At 40.3% G+C, this 26,473-nt stretch overlaps 3 protein-coding genes across 3 annotated transcripts; all 3 read right to left on the bottom strand.

Moving 5' to 3' along the window:
- Positions 1-2,294: 2,294 nt before the first annotated feature.
- drd5a (dopamine receptor D5a) lies at positions 2,295-4,433 on the bottom strand. The gene has a single exon (XM_014132263.2). The coding sequence runs from the start codon at positions 4,062-4,064 to the stop codon at positions 2,757-2,759; it is 1,308 nt and encodes a 435-aa protein (XP_013987738.1). The 5' UTR covers positions 4,065-4,433; the 3' UTR covers positions 2,295-2,756.
- Positions 4,434-6,200: 1,767 nt separating this feature from the next.
- Positions 6,201-15,770, bottom strand: otop1 (otopetrin 1). Its single transcript, XM_014132058.2, has 6 exons — positions 12,551-15,770; positions 12,110-12,246; positions 11,347-11,405; positions 10,989-11,119; positions 8,961-9,877; positions 6,201-8,579 (listed from the first exon to the last, which is right to left on the bottom strand). Exons 1-6 carry the CDS (start codon positions 12,927-12,929, stop codon positions 8,409-8,411), a joined length of 1,794 nt encoding a protein of 597 aa, XP_013987533.1. The 5' UTR covers positions 12,930-15,770; the 3' UTR covers positions 6,201-8,408.
- Positions 15,771-16,901: 1,131 nt separating this feature from the next.
- On the bottom strand, positions 16,902-24,677 carry tmem128 (transmembrane protein 128). The gene is made up of 5 exons (XM_014132059.2): positions 24,459-24,677; positions 20,305-20,437; positions 19,824-19,985; positions 17,362-17,470; positions 16,902-17,153 (listed from the first exon to the last, which is right to left on the bottom strand). The coding sequence occupies exons 1-4, from the start codon at positions 24,556-24,558 to the stop codon at positions 17,371-17,373; spliced, it is 495 nt and encodes a 164-aa protein (XP_013987534.1). The 5' UTR covers positions 24,559-24,677; the 3' UTR covers positions 16,902-17,153; positions 17,362-17,370.
- Between the last annotated feature and the right edge of the window lie 1,796 nt (positions 24,678-26,473).

Here is a 26,473-nt window from a genome sequence, read left to right as displayed (position 1 = left end):
TCATTCTATAACAACAGTTGCCTGACGACTTATCCTGAATTGAATTCTGAGGCTCTATCAATCGCTCAAACATACAGTCTGAAACTGCCATCCTGGAAGTTGATTATTTATGTTGACTTCAAAATAAGCGGTGTTGTACAAAACAAATTCCTCAACAATTGGATCGTCTCTAACCAATCTAACCAATCAGAGTATCAAAGTTGATAACATCACCATGTAGGCCAGCTCTCGCCCAACCCAAATGATCAGAATGTGTTTGCATTCTACAAGACGTCAGGGAGGAAAGCAAATCCAGACTCATCATGGAGAAGAGACGCTAGTGGGCGTGGCATTTGGCCAGAGCGATGTGGATGGGTAGTCAGGCTACAAGAACAGTGACCACTAGAATAAATTGAGTCTCTGCTAGATAGTATTTTATTACAAAATGGTGACACACTTCACTGTTTGAAAGGCAGTATACATTGAATATCATCTGTACATTTTCAAAATATGTAAAGTAGCTCAAATTAAATTAGATCGAGCTGACCATGGTCCCACTGTGGAGTTACACACCATGATTTGTATTACCCCATTGCACATCATTTTAATTGTTGATTAATTTGTTTACATACTATGTCATATCACATATTATGTGATCTTGAAAAGCGGATTGTTAACTGGGAATTGGGGAGATTCATATAGCCAACCCACATGGCACAGACGTCAGTTCAACTTCTAGTTTTGATTTACATTTGGTTGAGTTGTCAACGAACGTGAATTCAACAACAAAAACAGAAAATTCACCATGTCATTGGCTTTCGGTTAAAAGTTGGATGAATAAAATATGAAATGCCCTTATGTTTATTACTTTTTGCAAATCCAATCAGTTTTCCACGTTCAACTTTATCACATAGATGTTTGGGGTTGAAGTGACATGGAAACTGTGTTGATTCAACCAGTTTTTGCCAAGTGGGAATTAGCTTTACGAATGGTGTTTGGTGGATTTCTTAACATGGATGCTGTATGACAGAGAATGGAGAATGGTTGGATTTGTGTGTCTTGGCCATTTTTCTAACCAAATAGAGAGAGGTAGAATAGAATATACCTTAAGGTCAGGCACCACAAGCTGAAATTAAATTTTTTCATCTACCTACCAATTTGGAGATTTTTTTTGTATTGTAGTCCAATAATATTAGTATTTCTAAAAAGTTAAAATAGGTTGATGAAAATGTATATTTTCGTTAGTTTATCATACTACCATCATAAAAAGTGATTGAATTGCAACCTGCTTTAAATGTCCATACATCAATCATTGCAAAGCTCACTACATTTAATCACATAGAAGTTAATAAAAGCCCATTTCATAGACAATGTTACGAACTGGACTATATGTAGTAACTTATTTTGAAGAGATGGTGATTGCGTCTAAATACTGTAGGTGTTTGGCGTTTCTCATGGGCACACACTGATTGAATCAACGTTGTTTCAACGTAATTTCAATGCAATTACCTTGAACCAACGTGGAATAGATGGTGAATTGATATCTGTGCCCAGTGGGTTGGTAGTCTAAATTCAGTCTACTTCTCTTTAACTGCCGTTTGCCGAAAGTCAAGACTCTTCCCACATGCCAACTCATTTTTTTCAGCCTCAGACGCATCTGCATTCACAAAATTGTGTGTGGTTATCCTTAGACGTATTCTCCATACTTATACATAGGGAATTGCTGATATGTTGTAAAATGTTTATTCTCGATGGCATTTTCTTCTGAAAAATGAGCCAATATGTATTTTACAACTGATCCTGGAGTTTTAACAAAATGAAACCAAAATATTTAGGCTGACTTCATCCAGTGTCCAGAAAAATAGATTTGCGTGATATGTAACGAGGTCACCTAATTTGCGCATTTAAAAAAAATATTTCATAAAAATATATACAAAACAATATTATAATTGTGTCCACATTCAACTGGTAAAAGTTGATTGTGATATGATTAAGGGGGGGGTACCTGGCCTTAAGCCCATCATACTTGGAAGGTGTTCGCCATAATCACTCAAAGGAAGGTTTCCAACAGTTCCTAATTAGCTTTGGACCGGTGTGGATTTATTATGGGTAAAGTCAAGCCTATAAGATGTCTGCTGCTGCAGGTGCATAATTCGATTGAGAATGCTTTGTCTAATGTGCAGTTACTTCAGTGTACGTGCAGAGCAGGGAGATTTTTTATTTGTGTGTGTGTGTGTGTGTGTGTGTGTGTGTGTGTGTGTGTGTGTGTGTGTGTGTGTGTTTTTGTGTTTATGTGTGCGCGCGAGACATCAGAGAGAGAGAGTAAGCACTTTTAATATTTTGGCCTCATGTAAATTAAACATTTTGCAATCCTTTAACATTCCCCTTGTTTTAAAAACGATATTGCACTCTTTCCCAGAATAAATAAGGCATTTACACAACTGCATGTGGTTACACTGCGCCTGTAAGGCTTACCATATTTTCCATAGTCTGTAGGACGGCGGTCCCACTGTCATTGATCGGATAATGACTAGCAGTAATTTCTGAATACCATCTTGGGTAACTTGTACCAATTGGAGCAACTGGTTTCAATACATCTGCTGCTCCAAATACATAGAAGCTATCAACTTTAGAGATCATATGAATAAACAAAGACTGGTGTTTTCTCATATAAGACACAAATTTACGTCACTTTTCAGCATGGGACAACAACACCACATCTCAAATATCTGATTGAAGCAACACATCCTCTTACGCATGAGGTGAGACAAGTGAATTCAATGTAAACCGTTGGGGGTAAATGGTGTCATCCTGTCGATGCTAATCTCTTCCTCGCAATCGCCCAAGTCACAAACGGAGTCGGTGCCATTTTCATTGTTGTGAGTTAACTGTGATATCCTGTCAAACGTGTCCTCGTGCTCAATGCATTCCACTACGTTGGGGATCATATTGACGTAGGCGTTCACGATTTCTTTATGGACAAGTGTGTCCTGGTTATAGGAGACCAACTCGTTGCTAATGTTCACAGTTTCAACTGGTGTGCTGGAGCAGAAATTACGACAACCCAGCAGACTGGCAAATGCTTTTCTGAACTCTGCATTAAAAGCGTAAATAATAGGATTCATGGATGAATTAGTCCAGCCAAACCACACGAAGACGTCAAATGTTGTCTCGCTGACGCACGGGAGACCTGCATCTTGGTCAGTCTGTGGTTTGTCACAGAATGGAACTATGCAGTTCAAAATAAAAAAAGGTAACCAACAACACACAAAAACACCCATAATGATCGATAACGTTTTTAAAACTTTGGTTTCCCTTTTAATAGACGTTTTCAAGGTATTGTGGTGTTGGCACTCGAGTCTGTTGGTCCTGCAACTTGTGGCGTGCTCTGCCGCGCGCTCTAGGGAAGCTATAGTCCTGATTTGAATCTGAGCAATCCGATATATTCTCGTGTATGTCACAATCATAATTGCTACGGGTATGTAGAAACTTATTAAAGATGACGATATGGCGTATTCTCTGTTGAGGCTAGAGTCACAGTTTTCCTCTACTTGACCCAAGGAGGCGTTATGCGCTCTAACTATTTCGTCTTCGCTGGCTTTGTGCCAGTTCAGTTGGACGGGTATGAATGAAATGAGAACAGACAAAGTCCACGTGACGCTTATCATCACAAAGGCAACTCGTTGGGTCATTTTTCTCTCGTAGCGGAATGGACTTGATATGGCCCAGTATCTATCCACGCTGATAATGCAGAGGTTGAGGATAGACGCAGTTGAGCACATAATGTCAAACGCCACCCAGTAATTACAAAAAGTGCCAAATGGCCAATACCCCGCCACCTCAGCCACAGCTTTCCATGGCATCACCAGAATTGCAACGAATAAATCCGACACAGCCAAAGAAACGATGAAAATGTTGGTCACTTTACTTCGTAATTGCCGAATTCGTAGCACGGCAGAGCACACCATAAGGTTTCCCAGCAGTGTCCATAGGATGAGCAGTGAGAGCAAACAGCCCGTCACTGTCCGGATGACCAGTTCCTTTCCACCGTCGGATGTTCCCTCCGATTCGGTCGAGTTCCACATAATCTCCCCAAGAGATAACGGGACGGAGTGGTTCTTATGCACTGAGTTGTATTTCGCAGGGTTCTCTGTGTCCTCTCAAGTGGAAAGCCAGTCCATTGCGCCATGCGCGTCTGAGGACGCAGTAGTAACCAACTCAAGGTGCTCTGTCGTCCCTTCGTCAGCCATTCTATTTGAAATAAATATACAAACAAAGGATTTGAGATTGCTTAGTGAATTTGCGACAAATGTGTTGCATCCATGCTGAACCGAACAGAGCGTTCGGTGCGCCAATAGATTGAAGTGCGTTGGCGACTGCATGTTATTACCTCGCGTGTCGTCTGACCTGCCTTGCCAAAGTAAGACAGCAGCACTGACACTGTTGGTCGAGGCTATTTTGAGTTCGTGAGCGCTTTGAGAAGGGAGGGAGTCCCCTGAGACAACGCGCGCGCGCCCCCCCCCCTCCCCCCATACTCCAGTTGTGGGTTTCTGTTCTTCAAAAGCAACAATTCAATTTGATAAATGTAGGTCTGAGTGAATGTGTTTTTTTATTTAATCTATACTTTTCTATAAACAGTGAAAAAATGATGGAGCATTTCTTTGCTGTGGGGATAATGAATAGTAATATCCAGGGGTGCTGTCAGTGGTGCTGAAATTGCACATGAGACAACTCTCCCTCAGGAATGCAAATTTTACGCACGATACTTGTTTTAGAATTAGCCTTTTGTGGATGGAATTGTATTGTTAATCGACGTTATTTGTGTGAAAACAAACATTGCATATAAGTCATACATTTATAAAGGTCATCACTAGACTACGTTGTGAGCAATTAATAGTACAGCTCTCTCCAAATAATGCACGACGCGTTTGGAGTGAGCGTGATGTTTTCAGTTTAATTTCAACTTCAGGCTAGACATCCTAGGTGACTCACTCTCACACTCGACGTGCAAGTAGAAACACAATAACTTAGTGCACTGCAACATCTGCATTTGCAGTGTATTCTCTCTTGCGTTGGCAGTTTCCGTCTTTTAAACGTCGTCTTTATTTTTAGCTGTGTCAACAACATGCCTGTCAAATCGATTTGATGCACCATCGACATAATCTCTCAGCGTCCTGTAAAATTCTGTCGAGTAAAATCTAGGATATGTTATGTCGAATTCTGACATGATTTACTTCTTTCATTCATGGAAATTTGTGCAAATGATCAGTCTTTTTTTTTTTACTGACTTTCACCGTCCTTGAATATAGAGAGGGAGAGTTTACCAAACAAAAGAGATTTGCCAGCCCCTGTGCCCTACCTGCACAATGTCAATGAATGACAAAGATGTATACAAATGGAACATTTTAATGTTAACTATTTATAATAGGCTAGTATATGCTTATCTATAGAGCATTAATTATATTCAGATAATACTCTGCATTTGAAATTATGATTGACATAATTCAGATAATAAATAGGCTATATCCAAATCATTTGTAAAACACCTAGGGAATATAGTCACAAACTGTTTTGAAATGATTTAGCAATTCCATTCAACAAACAATGGGACTAGGCTAACTGACCAAAATGGGTGATTGCAAAATTTTACATTCGCTGACCTTTATTGAAGAGTTGAATACAAAGATAATATAGCACGCTTGGAATTGGGCAACAACCTTTTTCAATGTATCTGATTCCGAGGTTTTACGCACTAACGCATAGTCGGCTAGAAAGTTAACATTTGTCGCCACCACGTGGCCAGCTATTCCATCAAGACGACATTTTAGCAAGTTAGAAAATGGTTAGGAAATTCAAAAATTAGCAGGATCAACTAAGACGGGGTGAGAACTTTAGGCCTATATTCCCAGAGTTCTATAACGAGGCAAATTGATTCATCTTGTTTCCAAAAATCTTGTTTTAACTGTTGTGGTGAAAGAACATAGTTTCTGCTATTTGAGCATTGAGCTATGCTACATAGGCCTATATGCTCTGATGAAGGTCCACAGTGAATTGATGAACTTTTAGCTAACGTGCAAATATCGAGCAAGAGAAACCAGGGTCCCCTACCAGCAGTGGGTTATAGGACCCATGCATGTACATATGTTTTATGTGAGTTATATCTTCATAACTTCACTGTAGATAATAGCCTGAATGTATGTCATTTCTTTTAACTTAAAATGTCAGTTTCAAAATCATTTTTATTACAGAGCCAGGAGTCTTTATGTACATTCGCTTTAATCTACGTTCAGATATGTACACAGGGAGGATATAGTATTGGTGCAGGTTTACCAATAAGCATTGGCCACAGATTGGCACGTACAACTGAAAACAAGTACAGTAGTTAGCACCAATGTAGAACTCACAGTTTTCTGATAGTCCCTACAGCCTAAATATGTTGTCCAAAAATGAACCATACAGTAGCACTACATTTCACTAATTCATCACAAAATCGATCAACAACATCACAGGTTAAGATTATTGTCAACGCTTACTTTTCAAAACTACATCAATCAAGATATTTGGTTCAGTTTCAGAGTTGTTTCAGTTTGAAGCAACATATTTGCTTTTTGGAAAATGCATGTCAGTCAATACAGTATATACTGATCTGTGCAAATATTGTATCGTTTCCCTTTTCAATGACATAATAACCGCCCCATTCTTCCGCTGTTTACCGAAACAGTGGCAGGGTGGAAAACGCTTTGGTGTTGTTTGAACTGCAGATTGTCCCTTTAAAATAGTACTTAGTCTCTTCACCAACATTATGGAGTGGGAGAGCAAATGGGGCACACTGTCGGCCGGTGGCAAGTTTACGGACACTTTCAATGGAGATTCTCCATTGAGCATTTGTTTTAGTCCAGAACTAGGCTTATTAATATGGGTCCAGGGAATACATCAGTGGGGATTGGGGCACGCTCCACACACTCCCAGGCGGGTTTCTTAGGCAATTTGAGTTCCATAACAATTATTGAAATGTTAAATATATTTAAGGAAACCACATTTGAGGTTCATTAAAAGAAGAACTATAACTAAAAGGAAAGTAGAGCTACTAGCATTAAAGATCAGTCAACACTGTACAGCATTCAACTGTATGTGTATGTCATCAAATATACACGGAATGATGTCAACAAGTCATGATTGAGGACAGTCAATACAATGAGACGTTTGCGAAAGATAGTGAGAACTACAGTCCAGTGTTCATTTGTTGGCGATTCTGAGAACTACAGTCCAATTGACTTTTTAGAGAGATTGAGAACTACAGTCCAATATTACACCGAAGAGCAATCAAAGTCTAGCGCTGCCCTATACTACAGTACATGTAGGACTCTAGACTGTGGCCAGCCAAGTAGTTCAAGTGTTTGACACAGAAGTGTTGAGTTTCCTGTGTATTTTTCTGACCACTGAGAACATCCTCCATGACAGTATGTGCATTTGAAATATACATAAAAATGGCAACACAAAAAAAACAACTAAAACCTTTAAGGCTTTTACAGTTGCACGTCATCTTTACAATCCATAGTACAGTTCTTATGTGACGTTAAATAATCGAGGCCGAGAGAGCTTCTTTGGCTTCTCTATGATGTTGGAGTACTGCTGCAAACACAGTGGTGTGTGTGTGAAATCAGAGCAACCGGGGACGAGTCCCACTAGTCTCACCATGATACAGGATTTGAAAAATTAATGTGGCATGGCATTTCGATATAAGTTGTTTCACTGCGCCATCTACTTTCATCATGTATCATCACTTATCATGCTCCACTCTCATGACGCATTCATACATAGCCTGGCTTACATCTGTACTAGATCTGAGAGACGAACGACACTAAACTATTACATACGCGTTTAATAACGCGTTCAACAAAACTTTGATGAACATCAAAAGACGAACCCAAACACTTGTTATAACAGAGACCTAAATTCAAATGTCAATTTCACTTTTCAGTGCAGCAACACACAGCAAAGCAAATACTATTTGAAATCTTTCAAAGACTTTGGCGTTTTGGGTGAGCCTTCCGGGGCAGGGGATCAGTTCTTGCACATTTGGGGCTATTCCATTGGTTACAATGTGCCAGGCCAGCTCAAGCAACCACAGCTAAAGTATTTGAAAGATTCCGAATACTATTTGAATCCATGGTCTGATGTCAATGTAATTTGTTGTTTATATCCGGTGCTATAAAATGTTTCCGAAGATGCATCGCTACAAGGGACATCTCATCTAGTATAAGCCCCCTAAACTGACAAGTTTCAATGCTTATTTAGAAGTCTAAAGTACATGACAAAAGCTCCTCCTGAAAGGTTGACCTGTGTTGCTATTAATTTCCTCTATGGAGCCCTTGGTGACAAGTGTTCTTGTGCATGTTGCGTCGTCTTGTCGGTCCCTCTTTGTCTTGTCACACCCTTCGGAAGACTTCGAAGAGGGAGGCCACAGAGTGCATGCGGTAAAAGAGGTTCATGGGCACGGCAAAATTGAGAACCGTTGTCCATATGGTGAAGCCAAACGTCTCCTGCTCCAGGCCGTTGTCATACTGGGGTCTGCAGCCGAAGGCGGGGAGGATCCAGAGCTGCAGTGAGGAGATACCAAGTAAGGTTAAACTTAACTTGTTGTTGTTGTTTTTTGTTTTTTTGTGTGTGGTGAATACGCCTTGTATTTTCATAAACTCACACACAATACATTTCCCTACTGGAACATTGCATTAAAGGTACATTTACATTTACATTTTAGTCATTTAGCAGACGCTCTTATCCAGAGTGACTTACAGTAGTGAATGCATATATTTCATACATTTTTTTCTCCGTACTGGTCCCCCGTGGGAATCGAGAGGTAGAGAATAAGAGTAGCTAGTAGGGTAAGAAATGGGGAATCCTATGTGTTTGAGTCAATGCTAACTATTATCAATAAATAAATTATAAATTATAAGTAAAAAAAAAACCAGCAAGCTTACTGAGATGTTGCACATGAAGAGGAACACAGCAATGTTCTTCAGAATCTGCCTCTTCTTGCTCGGGGTCTCCGCCACGTTGTTCCCGGCGTGCAGGGGCACTGCTGAATGTTTCCGTGTGCTGAATGTGCCGTAAACCTGTCCGTTCTCCACCTGCTCGTTCTCCAGCGTGACACAGCCCTTGTCTGGGTTCTCGTACGCCCGGTTGATGATGCCGTTGTAGGGCGGAGCCAAGGAGGAGGTCACAGAGAAGATCTCTGGCACTGGCCCCGCCGCCTCAGCGTCGTCCCTCTCACCGTCCTCCCGCTGGCGGTAGAGGGACTCTATGATGAACAGGTTCTGGATGTACTTCTCCAGGACAATGAGCAGTGAGTACATCAGGTTGGTCCAGCGGTAGCTCGGGCTGCTGCTTGAGGCTGCCACAGCCACCACGCTGCACCAGGACATGAGCCAGGAGCCCACTGACGATCCGAATAGGATCTCTGTGTCCAGCGTCCGCGAGGGGTTCTTGGTGGTGTCCATAGGCATAGGGTCGGCACGGTATATGAGCAGACCCGTGGCCCCGGCCGAGCACATGAACACCAGCATGACAATGCCGTAGCAGTAGAACATTGCGATGGCCGACTCCCGGGTGTCCATCGACTCTTCCACATGGATGATGTAGACCACCAGCACGCCGATGGTGCTGGCCAAGGCGACAAGACCCAGGATGGGGCCGACCACCAGCCCCTGGGTCCTGGTAGCTGGCCTTTTCCGGTTGTACTGGAGGTCAATGCTGCGCCCTATGTTCTTCCACATGACGAAGAGCATTGCAGAGACAAAGATGTGGTACTCTATGTTGAAGGGGTATAGGTAGTAGAGGCTGTTGGAGAACATGGAGCAGGCGCTGGTAGTGCAATTACAGTGAGGCTCCATATCCACTGAAACACATAGAAAAAAACAATATCTTGTCAGTTTCAAGCACAGTGAAATCGCACTTCTGCAACCATAATGTACTTTACAAAACAGTGGCCTCCAGTTTGTGTATACAAGTAGACTACACAGAGGATGTAAACTGTTCAAATATAACAAAATAAATTATGTATGGCAATAAAGTATATTTCAACGTTTTTTTGCATGAAGCCAGTTGTTTTCTTTGTGTCTTATATAACATAATGAATCAATTACTTGCCATCAGAGTCTAAAGCAACAATACACTTTAAAGGGAGGTAGGAATTTAATTTAGAACTCGGTTATTTACCAAATGAATTGATCTGGACAGGAATATAGAGAAAATGTCCTGTTTGGGCCTCCCAGGTCAATGTCCCAGTCATTTCAACTTTGACAATCCTTCATGTACCAGTGGGTGGTCTGATAAATATTCCCACAAACTGCTCTTCACATGTGTGATGAGGATCATCAGGTTGGTGGATCAAGTGTATCAATCAACCTTCTGAACACCAAAATACACAATTCCACAAAATGGTATACAATGACTTCCAGTCTTTCCTCAAAATAATGCTTCCCTTTGTACTTGAAGCCCCTACCATTTTTTACTACTCTTTCCTAGTGCTGCCCTCTAGAGACTGCTTTTAAACTCAACCCTGAAGCACCACTATCTCTACCCACTCACGACCCCCTTCCCAAAGGGTACCACTACGGCCCTGTTCTCTTTAATTAAAAAGGGAACAACAGCGGCACAGTCAGCCTCGGAGTCGGCCGGATATGAGGGGGCCGGTGGAGCAGCCACGGCTTAAGATGTATCAGTTACTGTAATTGCAGCGCCCTTGGGAGCAGCCCGGCCTGGGACAAAGGCGTCTGAGGTCGCTAGAGCTGGGGGGGGGGGGGGGGGGTCCAGCGACCGTGCATGTCTCGTGAAACCTAAGAGAGAGGCGTTCGACACAAACAAGACCTGCCGGACTGCCTAATCCATCCCACCTTCCCCTCCAACCCCCCTCGCACCCCTGTCTTTCATCCAATGAAGTGAGCTTCTCAAGTGAACTATTGTTTTTCTTTGGGTACAAGCAGCCACTCGACCCCTGGTCCCCTTACCTATGGTGAGGTTTACATAGCCCAGGGAAGAGAGTCTTCTCTTGTGGTTGTTTAGGAAGTGCTCAGCCTCAGACATCACACCGTTGCACCACAGTAGCAGGTTGGTGAAGACTGCATGGATGACGCCAAATCTGAGGGAAACACACATGAAACAAAATGGAACAATATGAATTTACAATGACACTTTAAATTAGTACAATGTTTATAACAGGATAAATAAACTCATCAACTGTTTTAATAAATTGCACCAATGAAAAATGTACTTGAGTATAACCTAAACACACCTTAACCTTAGGCTTGAGAGGGGTGCATGGGTTGCGACAATCTCAAAATACTGGTTTATTCGATTTCACAATACCTTTCAAAGGTCTCGAAGGTCTTGATGACATCCTTGATGTGAAACCAAAGGAAATGCACCTAAAACAAAACTCTAAATTATATTTGTATCATAGCACTGACAAGACACACTATATAATACCAAAAAAAATACCAAAAACATTCCATTTCTGGTGAAGGCTTTCATTTGGCCGGTGAAAATGAATCATCAGAATGTGAAGGCCATGTCAAGCACCTCTCAGCTGATGGATGAACTCTGCCTGTGCTACATTAGACTCCAATAACATGGACAATGACAGGATTATGTTGTACAGACAACTCTCTTTCTTGCCGAGTAACAAAGCTTACATTATTCCACTTCAAGACAAAGCACTATACCTGTTTAAGTGGAATGTCGATACCATTACTCAATAACTTATCAAACAGAGCAGCCAGCTTACCTGTAACACTTTACATATTTAAGAGGACAAAGGGGTTTATTCATGGTTTATAAGCGGTTAATTGTTACTTAGCCTATGTACATTGCAATTGTAGGCTCTAATAACATATTGGTTTAAACTGTGCGCTTGTCATTTAGCTGCTTGGCAAATACTGAGCTGAAATGGCTGCACGGTCAATAATAACAGTATTAATCAATAGAGCATTCACAAGCATATTATTAAATAACTATCTTTAAATGAATAATTAACCGTTTATAAATTACAGACCACTTTCTAAATCCTTGAAAGTATAGGCCATAATGAAAAGCCTGATCAAATGAGCATAGAATGGGGGTTGTATCTTACCTGTGCTATTGTGTGAGTTGCGTGGATGATAGGGTATACCCCTAGAACAGCCGACACGCATGATCGATAGCCCACAAAATAACCAATTCGGAAGGCATCCATGATCAACGAGAGGAGCGCAAGAAGAGTTAACCCACCTACATCAATGAAACATTCGTTATTATGGGGCTGCGTGGAAACGGGAAACTATGCAAATGAACCTTTAATTGCTTTTGATTTATTTCAATAAAATGTTTGAAAACCAAAAACAAACACATTCGGAAAATACGCCACATTTAGCTAGTTGAGAAGCATTAAACTATATAAAACATTGAGGATATAATATAATACCACGTTATTCCTATGGACTAATAACGACCTCGAGATTCAAATAAATACATTCGCAACACCATTTTACGTAAGGGAAAGACTAAATCTTCCAAACATGCGTGTCAGCGTCACCTCTTATCCAACAGGTAGTAGCATGCACATCCTTTTCTGGCTGTAAGTTACTCTGCCTGTCTCTGCTCACGATGTACCATATCATCCATGTCAGCTGGAGGATCATGAGGGTCGTGATAAACGACAGCAGGTGCTCTTCCTTCACCGATGCGCCATGGTGCGCAATAGCCAGCATCAGCGACACGCCGATCAAAAGTAAATTAGTCCCATACTGGCCGCTCAGAATCTCCGCGTTCTTCTGCGGATAGTCCTCAGTCAAACTGACTTTCAACTTGGTGAATATTTTCTTTTCTCGCTCTGAGCTGGAGGACGAGGTAGTGGAACTGTGACTGTAGGACTTATTTAAACACATAAGATCAAGGCCTCCGTGCTCAACCATGTCGCCGAAATCTGTAACATTCGAGTCTGAAAGTAAGAGCAAAGTCAAAACTGTGCGCTATAAGTGCATTTGTGGAAGGCCAAGCGCGCAACCTGTTGCAACAAGGCGGGGACGCAAATGGATAGGAACTGTGCCAATTGCATGTTGATTCAATCCAAAGACGGTCTCAATTGTTTCGCATGCGTTCAGTGTCCAGTTTCACTAACATGGTGTGTTTGATGTAACCTATTGTCACCCTGGACCATTTAGCTGAAATTAGGCTACTTTATAGCGCATCATATACCCTCTAGCTGGGTGAATTCAGATTAATAGATTGAGTTTCAGCCATCGGTGACCGCCACCCGTGGTCCGGTTGGACCTGTCATACGTTTTTTTGCTAAATTGGTGGACTAGTAGTGCCAGCCATTCACTTAATAAACATAAAAAAATTAAGTGATCATGGAATAACTTAATCACTAAAAAGCTTTTTCGTCAACGGATCCTCGTTTCTATAGTCGTTGCCAACTAGCACTGCTATCCAAGTCTCTGAAATCCGGTTTGTGGGGTTATCCCGTGTAAGATAAAAAGAAACGATATTTGTCAAACCACTTAGGCGAGGTTTTACAGGTATGGGGCTAAGAGTGTTCCCAACTCTCCAAATGTGCTCGTACCCAACCGCCCCTCAGTCCAATAGTCCGTAAACGTGTACCTCCACTTGCCTTGTCATGGTTAAGAACTATGCTTTCCAAGAGTGAAAAAAAATGAATCGGATTTCAATGGTCGAATTTACAATGGTCCTTTTTGTAAATGGATTTGTTTAAGTAGGAGGACTCATCTTCAATGAGAATTGCTCCCCTGCCCCCCTCACCATGAAATAGAATCGTCTTTGGCAACATCTAGAGCACTAAGGGGATTGTTATTTTTATGTGAGCGGGATATAAGTAGTCAAGATTAACCTAGTCTACTTGTTGTGCCCCCCCCTCAAACACATTTATCAAATGCATGATAACCTATTGCATGCAATAGGCTATCAATGTGTGATAGATTGTGTGAGATACACTTAGTGAAATTGATACAGGTAGGAGTAATGGTTAAACAATGGGAGCCATTATATTTCAATATCCTTCGGGAACTCTGGGAAAATCTGACCGGGGAACCCCTGACCTAGATGTTGTCCCGAGTGGTTTACACCTTTTACGCATGACTCCAAATTCCCTTTGGTGCTTTTTATGTTGCCATAGCTGCAGTTTTATAGGCGGCAAATTATACATTGACCAGGGTGCATTGAATAGTGCTTACAGGAGAGGCGTAAAACAAATACAGGACCATGAAATAATGATCAATTAGCTCATGGGATGGGTTGGCGCAGATCTATATCGAAACTCAATACTACTCTACATGCCCAATCAGAACTTCGTTTCCGTTGTTGTATTTACACCCATTGTTTTGATCATTGCAGTCAAAGCGTCAGGAAATAAACTCATGGACTCTCAGTTGAGGTGATCATCAGCGCTAACCTTTCTGAATGGGAATCCTAATCGGAGATGACACCATGTCGTTAATCACTGCTCTCGATTCCTATCAGTCAAGTAAACAAACATCCATTAAATGTTAATTCCATCAACCTGATTGATTCTGTTTCTGGGCATTTAAAATTGATTGGAGGCGGTCATTTTGACCAGTGGAGCGCGCGCGCATGCATGGTGGGGTTCCAACTTCCCTGTGCTCATATTAAACCAAAGATAGGCCTATTTAGGTTTGAAACTTCCCTTGGATCGACGGAGTCGAGTGTTTTCGATTCTAGGCCAGCAATAGTTGTTTATTACAGACAGATAATATGCAGGTAGCCCTTTACACTTGTACCCATATACAGGTTGAACATGGCAGTTTTGGACACTGATAAACTCCTAAATTGGAACACAGTTGCTGTACAGTAACATGCTAGAAATGACATCAAAGCTCAGGCTCTGCACGTCACAGCGCTGGATTTGACTGACAGCAGTTCTAAACTTGAGCACCGCATGCAACAATTAGTTGCCCACATCCCTCCCGCTAATTAAGCATCTTGAGCTACGTGTTTGTTGTCTAAGTGAGGGAATTAATGTATTTTTTAAAGATGAGACGTTGAGGATGACGACAAATACCACTATGATGTCACACAAGCAAGCCAAACACCCGAGCCCAAATGTGCACTACATATTTCCATATGAAACCCACGTCATACACAGTGTCAACGTTTATGATCACAATGATGTCCATAGTTATTTACGAGATGACATGGCGTCATACTCTGGGTTGTTCTGAACAGAATGAGCCCGTTTGTCTATTGTGATGAAAATGTGCCGCTGAACACACCTAATGCACACGACTCCTTTCTAGACACACCACAATTACGATCAGTTTCTCTGAATTGCCCCGTGAAAGCCTAAACACTAACATTGTACTTTATAACTTAGCTAGTCGTGTTAGCAATAGAACAAGCTTTCAAATGATGCTCACCTGACCCAGATAGCGTTTTTCACTGAGTGTACAAAACATTGACATAGACTGACCAGAACGCTATGATCCCTTATTGATGTCACATGTTCAATCCACTTCAATCACTTTAGGGAAGGGGAGGAGACAGGTAAAGGATTTTTAAGCCTTGAGACAATTGAGACATGGATTGTGTGTGTGCCATTCAGAGGGTTAACGGGCAAAACAAAAGTTAAGTGCCTTTGAATGGGGGTATGTCAGTAGGCACAGGAGGTCGGTGGCACCTGAATTGGGGAGGATGGGCTCGTGGTAATGGCTGGAGCGGAGCCAGTGGAATGGGATCAAATACATCAAAACACATGGTTTCCATGCATTTGATGCCATTCCATTCGCTCCGTTCCAGCCATTTTGAGCCGTCCTCCCTCAGCAGCCTCCAGTGGTGCCGGGCGCACCAGTTTGAGTATGTCAAGAACAGCAACGAAGCTGGGGTTTTCCACACTCAACAGTTTCCCATGTATCAAGAATGGTCCACTACCCAAAGGACATCCAGCCAACTTGACAACTGTGGGAAGAATTGTAGTCAACATTGGCCGGCATCCCTGTGGAACGCTTTCGACACCTTGTAGTCCACAAATTGACGTTGTTCTGAGGGCAACATTGGGGGGGGCAACTCAATATTAGGAAGGTGTTCCTAATGTTTTGAGAAGTTTTTGGATTGCGTAAACAATAACAAATACAATTGTGCTTGCTCTAGTTCTTCAACGGCACAGTTGGAGACTTTTCTTTGATCATAAAAGTGCATTTAAATTACTTAGGAACTGTGCACATTTTGGAGAGTTGTGTGGCCACGTGGAGTTAGGACTAGTCCTCTCACCACCCCACATTTTCCAGGAATATTCTTATCATGTTACTGAATGTATACAGAGTATTTTCAGATATTGTTCTCAACAAATGTGTTGAAAAGTACAGGAAATGTAAAATGCACATAAAATCAACAGTAATATTTGGATTAAGTCTTGTGTCAGATGAACTGTTGTGTCCTCACCTTTGGTCTAATAATTTTCCCATTACCTCCAAATTGTTCCCTTTTAATTGCTACCACGGTTATGCATACGCTTTTCATATACTTCTGTAAGAAACATTTTAATTTAGCCCTATCCCTATAAGGCCAATTCCTACGAGTGTAAAGGGTTTTAAGGTGTCTTGCTCAAGTGTATCTTGCAGTTATTAAAGGGTATTTCATTCTACAACCATCTTGCAGGTGTAGGCCTATAGATTTTCTCAAGGAGATTATAATAACTGATCCCACAACAGTTAGACAACTACAGTATAGCTCATCTTGATGCAACAAAAACCTTGAGGATTATTTGTGACCCAATGACTGGAATAATTTTGTTAACTTAAATGACCTATTAGTCCCACATACAGTATTAAATAAATATAGACACTCAAGTTCATATCAATATCAATTCTGACAGTTAGGCTTTTTGCCAACAATACAGGAAAACAAGGTTGACATTAGCTACAAACTATTATTTATTTAGCAGATTTTACAGAATGTAAGCACACATTTAAACTGTTAATAGCACAATGGCTTTGTGACTCACAAATACACATGTCATTCAAAAACATATACAAAAACGATTAAAGCACTTAAAAAGCTTTGGTAATTTATCAAATATAATATATTCACGTAAAAAAAAAAAACTTTCCTGAACATTATCAATTTAACACGAAAGTCAAACTGTCGTCATTGTTGAGGCTTTAGTACTGTAAATGAAACAAAAATAATTGCACTCAGCAGTACGTACTTAGTTATCTATTATTGGTAGTTATGCAATACAATGATATCATTTTGAAATGGAGGGAGAAGTATTGGATGGAACAAATATTAACAATACAGTTTACAATACCGATTCTTACACAATCTATATTGTTGATTAATAAGACCATCTTCATTTACATTTTGCCATCTTACCTTAACATCTCACCCAAGCATGGATATGAGCATAACACCTCCCATGAACTGGGTAAACAGGAGGATGGGGGTGAGGAACGACCACACAGGCCACAGTGCTATATTTAAACTGGGGAGAAGAAATAAAAAAAATGTCCTTGACCAAAATCATTCTGATCACCTTTGGAGATATTGTAAAATAGGCTAAGAACTTACTAACCAAAAGCATTATGTAGCTAGCAAGCTATGCCATTTGTATCCATTCACATACAGTGGCTTGCGAAAGTATTCACCCCCCTTGGCATTTTTTCTATTTTGTTGCCATACAACCTGGAATTAAAATTATTTTTTTGGGGGGGGTTTGTATCATTTGATTTACACAACATGCCTACCACTTTATGATGCAAAATATGTTTTCTTCTGAAACAAACAAGAAATAACACAAAAAAACAGAACTTGAGCGTGCATAACTATTCACCCCCCCAAAAGTCAATACTTTGTAGAGCCACCTTTTGTAGAAATTACAGCTGCAAGTCTCTTGGGGTATGTCTCTATAAGCTTGGCACATCTAGCCACTGGGATTTTCTGCCAAATCTTCAAGGCAAAACAGCTCCAGCTCCTTCCAGTTGGATGGGTTCCGATGGTGTACAGCAATCTTTAAGTCATACCACAGATTCTCAATTGGATTGAAGTCTGGGCTTTGACTTGGCCATTCCAAATGTTTCCCCTTAAACCACTCAAGTGTTGCTTTAGCAGTATGCTTAGGGTCATTGTCCTGCTGGAAGGTGAACCTCCGTCCCAGTTTCAAATCTCTGGAAGACTGAAACAGGTTTCCCTCAAATAATTTCCCAGTATTTAGCGCCATCCATCATTCCTTCAATTCTGACCAGTTTCCCAGTCCCTGCTGATGGAAAAACATCCCCACAGCATGATGCTGCCACCACCATGCTTCATTGTGGGGATGAGGTTCTTGGGGGTGATGAGAGGCTTTGGGTTTGTGCCGGAGATAGCCTTTTCCTTGATGGCCAAAAAGCTCAATTTTAGTCTCATCTGACCAGAGTACCTTCATCCATATGTTTGGGGAGTCTCCCACATGCCTTTTGGCAAACCCCAACGTCTTTTCTTATTTTCTTTTTTAAGCAATGGTTTTTTTCTGGCCACTCTTCCGTAAAGCCCTGCTCTGTGGAGTGTACGGCTTAAAGTGGTCCTATGGACAGATACTCCAATCTCCGCTGTGGAGCTTTGCAGCTCCTTCAGGATTATCTTTGGTCTCTTTGTTGCCTCTCTGATTAATGCCCTCCTTGCCTGGTCCATGATTGTTGGTGGGCATCCCTCTCTTGGCAGGTTTGTTGTGGTGCCATATTCTTTCAATTTTTTTATAATGGATTTAATGGTGCTCCGTGGGATGATCAAAGTTTCTGATATTTTTTTAATAACCCAAACCTGATCTGTACTTCTCCACAACTTTGTCCCTGACCTGTTTGGGGAGCTCCTTGGTCTTCATGGTGTCGCTTGCTTGGTGGTGTCCCTTGTTAATTGGTGTTGCAGACTCTGGGGGCCTTTCAGAACAGGTGTATATATACTGATATCATGTGACAGATCATGTGCCACTGAGATTGCACACAGGTGGACTAATTATGACTTTGGTTGCACCAGATCTTATTTAGGGGCTTCATAGCAAAAGGGAGTGAATACATATGCACACACCACTTTTAAGTTTTTTCTTTTTTGAAACAAGTGATTTTTTTCCCTTTCACTTCACCAATTTTGACTATTTTGTGTATGTCCATTACATGAAATCCAAATAAAAATCCATTTAAATTACAGGTTGTAATGCAACAAAATAGGAAAAATGCCAAGCGGGATGAATACTTTTGCAAGGCACTGTATATCAGTAACAGGGTATGCTTTAAGGAATATTAAGGTACTTTTTGTGAAGATTTCAGGAAGGCTGCCGTGCTACAGCAAACAAAGAAAACTAAGGAGGGGTGCTCGACAGCAATGACAAAAATCCAACAAAAAGGGCTTACCCAAGGAAAAACTTCCAAAAGGACTAATTCGAGGCAAAGACGAGTTGGAGAACTCAACAAAAAAGACAGATTCATTTATTATTTTCTCACTTTAATCCACTGTTGAGGATGAACAATGGATTAAAGTAAGCAAATAAGAAATTAATCTGTCTTTTTTGTAAACACGTGTTACTTTTTGCAAAGTTAAGTGATGGGTTTCCTACAGCCTTTGTAGCTAAAGTAATATGTTATTTCTCTCTGCAAAACCCAGCCACAAGAGAGTAACAATTATACAAATTTATGTTTGACAGTTAATATTCTATGCTTGAATTAATGAAATTCGTAACATAAAGCACCTTGCACTTCTACAAGAGGCGTAAGTTAATGTCGGCAAGAGGAAGAAAAAAACATACTTTATGTTAACACATCCCATGTCAGTTTTGAGGATGTACAATGTAATTGAAATAGTATTACCTGCATGATGCTGCAATGAAGGCTGCTGTGGTAATAGGGGCAATAGCAGGGTACTCCTGGTCGTAGTCCTTTATGCCCTTGAACCCCTCCAGGTATACGATGCAAAATGTGGCCAAAGATAGGCATATTCCCAGCAGTATCACACCAAGATTGAACCACCAGCTGGAAAACAAAACCCCAAAGCAGCAAATACATTACAGGAACTTCAGGAAATGCAGTCGTCATAAATGAGTACACTGAGTATTCAGATAATCCTGCATGAATAAAATGAGCCTAACCAAAAAAGAGCAAATAAGCACAATATTTGGGACTTTTCCAATTACATTGGCCAATTCTCAAGTCTGGATCCAGGCTAACAACCCATTTGATTAGCCTACTAATCACAGATGACCTACTGCAAAGACCTACACACACAATTCCTCATCTTTTCAAACTAGCTGGATTGGTTTGCAGACAAAATATTTTTTCATCAATACAACACCTTTTGATATCCTCATTCTCCATGAGGACCCGGAGGAAGTCGAAATAATACGTCAACCCAACAGATGACACAATCCAGAAGACGGAATGGCGGTTGATCCGAGAGAGTGGTTTGGCATCTTTCTCTTCTTGACCTGCAGGTTTGAGACAAAATGCCATGGTCACTGGTAACGAAGTAGGCCTAGATCATCACTTATTCAGTTAATTTCTCAAAAGAAACAGCAAAGGCCTACAGTGATCATGTGTAATTGCGCTCACAGTTTAGTGTTTAGAGATTTGTTGAAGGGTGCTACACAATCTGGCTAGGCCTATGCATGATGATAGCCTAGGCTACAGCCTACTATTCTGCATCATTGAGTTTAATGCTGAATATTGTCAGTCTGCCAAGGGGTTATAAAAACAGATTGTATTTACAACAGAATATGAGAACAGAAGGTGCCCAATCCGCACCTTTTAAAGGTTCAAGACATTTCAAGATGAAACAGATAGCACGCGGGGCAGTAGGCGATAAGATAATTTTTTGGAAAGCCTATTAATCCCTATAATTTAGCAGTTGATTAAAAGTATCAGAGACAGGAGTTGGCTGGTGAAGTGGACAGGCTGCGAGGTCTGTCCTCAGGTATGAACCCAGTGCACTGGCATTGGAACAAAAATCTCCTCTAGTTGAAAATCTGGCCCACCAAGATGCCACTGTCTCATACTCGACAGTTCAAATAGCAACTTCAAAGGTAATTTAATTGTATAAAAAATAAGGGAATATTTCACATGAATAATGTGGCACAAAATATCGCCATGCGTAAAAAAATACCATATACTGGACCATCCAGCCAGCCAATGTTGGGTCTGCTGTTTCTTTTGATGCATATCAGCTTACGCAAGCACTGGGCTGAGTCTTGAATACAGTCCAGAAGTATAGTCTGAAACTATCATGTTGCTGCAGTGCTGACACAGCATTTGCACAGTCAAAACAATCAAGAATCAGTGGCATGTTGCCCAGTTTGGTCCTGAAGATAAGACAATTGTTCCCTCTGTTGTCAAATCTGCCTACAATGTTGGCTATATTTAAGTGATAATACCTAAAGCCGTGGTTTGGAGGATATATTGGGCCGTGTTAGGTTTGAGACTAGGGTTGCAAAATTCTGGGAACTTTCAATAAATTCCCTGGTTTCCCAAAATCCTTTTTAGGCTTGCAAAAAAAATGTTTGCAAGCCTATTCGAGACAAATACAACCGTTAGAAACATTAAAAACATTATTTTGATGAATGAATTCATACGATTTCATCCTTCCACGAAGATATAGTCCCGAGGTTGCTACCCAAGCTGTCTGGTCATTCGTTCGATTAGCATTGTTTCCAGCCAAGGTTTACAGGTTGTTCATTTGATTGGCAGGTTGCTATGGAAAACAAAAATGGTTGCTATGGAGCAGGGGTTGGAACCAAAATTATTTTCCAATCGTTTCGAACCACTATCCCGACCAGCATAATAAAGGTCTGAACTGGTTCGAAACAGAAAAGTACCGGTTTATATCGTTCCTTTCCATTCCTTTTTTAAACTTATGAAATCGACAGTTTTTACATTTAACTCATTAATTTACTCCACCAATCAATCAATGCAGATAGAGCAGCTTTCTATGGACCAGGCAAACTAGTTGTTTACATGCTTGATGAACAGACAAGTGTAGTGTGCGAGATGCAACTGAAATTTTGCAGGGTGGGGAAAGAGCAAGATAGGGGGTGGACATGGAGGAGGCTTGGCATCATAATATGAGATGCATTATGTGTTTAGGGTATTAGTAGGCCTATCATTACTTCAACGAATGACATAATTATATGCCAACTAGATTCCTAGCTAGCTAAGGACAAGCGGTTAATATGGAGGAACTTTGAACATCCAAGAGTTGTCTCAATGCCAAGGCTAGCTCAACGCCCCTGGACCAGAGCTAGAAACAGAATTTAAAACACATCTTACCTTTTGGTTGTTAATAAATCCAATGTGAAATGTCATAACTTTAGCATCCTTAACTAGCATAGAAACTAGCTGGCAGGCAAACAATAGAAGGAGAAATATCTGAGTGACAGAGTGGGTGCTTTGCATATGCGCTTTGATGGCATTTTTTTGTAGGGACTCCAAAAAAATGCTTGGAATGTAAAATAACGTTATTAACCTATTATCATGCTTTTAAAATAATGGTTCTGTTGCAGAACACTAGAGATCACTTTCATTCCCAGTTCAGTTCCTCAAATTGTTATTTTCCGGTTTTCTGTTCTGTTCCCGTAGCTGGTTCCAACCCCCACTACGGAGGCTCTTCCCCCTTTGCTAGCTAGCCAACTACACAGCTAACAATCACTTCAAATTGAAGCTGGAAAGAACGCAACTACTGCATTTAGTTTAGTTTGACCTGTTTTTCTATTGACATTTTTTTTCAATATATCCATAAAAATTATTCTGAATAACCCAATTTCACAATGTTTTCTGAAAGAAAAAAAAGTCTTTATCAATCACTTCTAAAGTATAGTTCAGATTAAATCATTTGGTGTGATGAACAAATAACAAAGGAAGAAATGCAGATAACAGGGTAAAGCAAATGTATCAGTTGTATTTAGATTGTCATTTTGGAGACACCTATTGGATAAATGTGTCAACTGCTCTCAAAAAGTTTGGTCTAGTTTTTATGCTTTGTGGGTGGGTTTTGAGTGGTCATTGGCCTGCAATTTTAGGTTGCCATGTTTGTGGGTTTTCCTGAAATTGGGCTACTTTGAAAACGATGTAGCGGGTGAAAATGTATTGGGTTTTTGGCCTACTTCTAAATTGGACGGAGGCCACCATGGCACTTCTCTTAATTAAAAAAATATATATTTCACTGTTACCTGCTGCTGCTATGAGTCAGTGAGCTAATTGTGGGGAGGGCTGGAGAGGTGTGTGAGCATTGAGAGCACTGGTTGAGAGCGTGCTGCAGCAGAGGCAGCACATCCACATGTTTTACCAGTTGTAAGTAGGCTATTTATATTGGTAATTATGGAGACATCCTTTTTCTATAAAACATATTAACGCACTAGAACTGATATAATGGCGACAAAGCATTGGAAAACAACTTTAGTTGCACTAGAGCTCTTTAGATAAATTCTCTCAGAGGTGGTTTAAAGTAAATTGCATTCTGATGTCAACTTTTCTTATGGATAACAGTATCAAGCGAAGGGTTTTTACTCATGCTCAGTTCTAGGGTCCGGAGTGCTGCGTGAGTGCATATTTTAAATGGAAGTTATGGAACTGCCTAGCATGCTTCTGTTACGGGGGAAAAGTCCACAATGAAAATGACATTAAATGTGGAGAATGATAGGATACATTTGCATCTGTTGGCCATCCAGTAGGCTATTAATTTGTATGCCATAGCAGGCTACTGTAGCCTACCATTTGATAAAATAAATATATTGAAATGACGATATCACTGGAGCCATTGCAAGTCAATTTGTGCCACTTGTGTAGCCTACCTGGAGCTGGCAAACAGATTTAATAAATAGCCTATTACTCAGTTTGTGTTTGTGTTATTATGCAATTATTAATGGCCATGTTTAATTCATTAAATTGAAATTTCCCTGAAATTAGATGTTGGCCTACCAGGGGCTATATGTTACCTGCATATAGCTCAGCAAACCATGGCAAAGTTTAATTGCAATTATAAACACAGATTTTAGTCAGTAACATATGCAACATAAGTCAATCTCGCAAATAGGCCATTTATAACAGTAGTCTTAACATCTGGCCATTTATAACGGTTTGTAGTCTTAACATCTGGTACATAACAGCAGCCCACGGGAATGACTTATTTTTTTACTGTTTTAATTACATTGTGAAGCAGTTTATAATAGCAATAAGGCAACTCAGGGGTTTGTGGTAACGTTATATGGTCAATATACCACGGCTAAGGGTTATGTTCTAAGAACAGCCATTGGCCGTGGTATTTTGGCCATATTCCACACCTCCTCGGTGTAATAGCAATTGGAAATAGGGAAGTTGAATATGATAGGCAACGACATAGTCCAAATAAGTTATTTACGACTCATTCATTGGTTTGTTACCTCTTGAAACTGTCGTCTGTGCTAGCTGCTAACGTTAGCTACGAGGGTATTTTAATGGCTAACAGTTAACTTTACTTACTCTTTTCGTTGCGGTCACCTGCTGAAACCCCTTGCATAAGAAGTTCAGCATCTTTCTTGAATCTATTTCGTAGATTTACGAACTCACTACCAGCAAGCATGTTTGATATCAGGCTGTTTGTCTTGTCTGACTGGCTAGCTTTGGCTAACGCTTCCTGTTCCCAGGTTTGCTGGTGACGTTTTTTAATGCGACAGTCGTAGCAGGGGGTAAATCAAAGAATATAGGCGCGTTCCTTCGCCCAGGTTTTCCTGAAGCATGCCACATTTTACAATGCCTGGAAAGGTGTTTTAAGCAGTGGTGTGAAGTACTTATGTAAAAATAATTGAAAGTACTATTTACTACTATTTTTGGCTATCTGTACTTTACTATTTATATTTTTTTACAACTTTTACTTCACTACATTCCTAAAGAGAATGATATACTTTTTACTCCATACATTTTCCATGACACCAAGAGAACATCCCTGGTCATCCCTACTCTCTCTGATCTGGCACTCACTAAACACATGCTTTGTTAGTAAAGGATGTCTGAGTGTTGGAGCATGCCCCTGGTTATCCGTGAATAAATAAAAAACAAGAAAATGGTGCCGTCTTGTTTGCTTAATATAAGGAATTTAAAATGATTTATAGTTTTACTTTTGAAACTTAAGTATATTTTAGCAATTACATTTACTTTTGATACTTAAGTATATGTAAAACCAAATACATTTAGACTTTTACTCAAGTAGGATTTTACTGGGTGACTTTTACTTGTCATTTTCTATTAAAGTATCATTACTTTTACTCAAGTATGACATTTTAGTACTTTTTCCACCACTGGTTTTAAGTATCAACCAACCACATCATAGTTATAGAAAGCAATAGTAACGGTGTCTTTTTGTAGGCACTGACAAAGGCTAACACTGCCATGGATCCTTGGCCAAAGTTTAGGAGGAAATGAATGTTTCTTGGGGATTAACACTGAAATGAGGTCTGTGGTCAACACAGAGAGATCTTATACATTTTGTTCTATAATATCTCATCAGCTAACGTGACTCTTTGTGAATTTTGAAGCATTTATGTAATCAAAACAAGTAAAACGTTAAATAAAACTACACCTCAAGCCTTTGATGTATAGCGGACATGCTAAGCTTACACCTTATCAGATGGACCCAAAGTTTTCTCTGGACATCGTTTGAAAACAATAAAATGAGCACCTTCCCGCTGAAGAGATATGGTTTCAGCCTGGAGCAAAACAATATACCATCCTTGCATTTTCGTTAGAGCTGGTAAGCAGAAAGATAACTAAGATAACTAGCTTTTTGGCAGACTGTAGCGCAGACTAGTTTGCGTGGTTGGCATGATGTGAAATGTTGTAGTTACATTTCTCTTTTTTAGTTTAGTTTAGTTTATTAATTCGCCCGTTTTAAAAAAACAAGCACACATAAAACTTAAAAAAGCCATACATGCACATGAATAAAATCATTGAGGATAACACACAAAGTCTGGGACTTATTTCCATTGTGGTCCTCGAGACAATATGGCTAGACAAGCTGGAACACAGTATGGCCGTGAAATAATACAAAAACAGAGAAGAAGAACATCTACAGTTGAAGTCGGAAGTTTACATACAGCTTAGCCAAATACATTTAAACTCAGTTTTTCACAATTCCTGACATTTAATCCTAGTAAAAATTCCCTGTTTTAGGTCAGTTAGGATCACCACTTTATTCTAAGAATTTGAAATGTCAGAATAATAGTAGAGAGAATTATTTATTTCAGCTTTATTTCTTTCATCACATTCCCAGTGGGTCAGAAGTTTACATACACTCAATTAGTATTTGGTAGCATTGCCTTTAAACTGTTTTACTTGGGTCAAATGTTTCGGGTAGCCTTCCACAAGCTTCCCACAATAAGTTGGGTGAATTTTGGCCCATTCCTCCTGACAAAGCTGGTCTAACTGAGTCAGGTTTGTAGGCCTCCTTGCTTGCACATGCTTTTTCAGTTCTGCCAACAAATTTTCTATAGGATTGAGGT

Source organism: Salmo salar, chromosome ssa12 (assembly GCF_905237065.1).
Source record: "Salmo salar chromosome ssa12, Ssal_v3.1, whole genome shotgun sequence".
Taxonomy (NCBI): domain Eukaryota; kingdom Metazoa; phylum Chordata; class Actinopteri; order Salmoniformes; family Salmonidae; genus Salmo; species Salmo salar.
This window is presented reverse-complemented; position numbering and strand designations above follow the sequence as displayed.

What these genes read in the sequence shown, in the direction of transcription:
- drd5a (XM_014132263.2), bottom strand. Translation starts at nt 4,064, where the DNA reads ATGTGGAACTCGACCGAATCGGAGGGAACATCCGACGGTGGAAAGGAA.
- otop1 (XM_014132058.2), bottom strand. Translation starts at nt 12,929, where the DNA reads ATGGTTGAGCACGGAGGCCTTGATCTTATGTGTTTAAATAAGTCCTAC. An exon ending in ACCTTCGAGACCTTTGAAAG is followed by an intron (nt 11,120 to 11,346) that starts GTATTGTGAAAT and finishes TGTTTCCCTCAG; the next exon opens with ATTTGGCGTCATCCATGCAG. An exon ending in CTATGTAAACCTCACCATAG is followed by an intron (nt 9,878 to 10,988) that starts GTAAGGGGACCA and finishes TATGTGTTTCAG; the next exon opens with TGGATATGGAGCCTCACTGT.
- tmem128 (XM_014132059.2), bottom strand. Translation starts at nt 24,558, where the DNA reads ATGCTTGCTGGTAGTGAGTTCGTAAATCTACGAAATAGATTCAAGAAA. An exon ending in AGGTGACCGCAACGAAAAGA is followed by an intron (nt 20,438 to 24,458) that starts GTAAGTAAAGTT and finishes TCAAACCTGCAG; the next exon opens with GTCAAGAAGAGAAAGATGCC. An exon ending in GAGAATGAGGATATCAAAAG is followed by an intron (nt 19,986 to 20,304) that starts GTGTTGTATTGA and finishes TTTGTTTTCCAG; the next exon opens with CTGGTGGTTCAATCTTGGTG.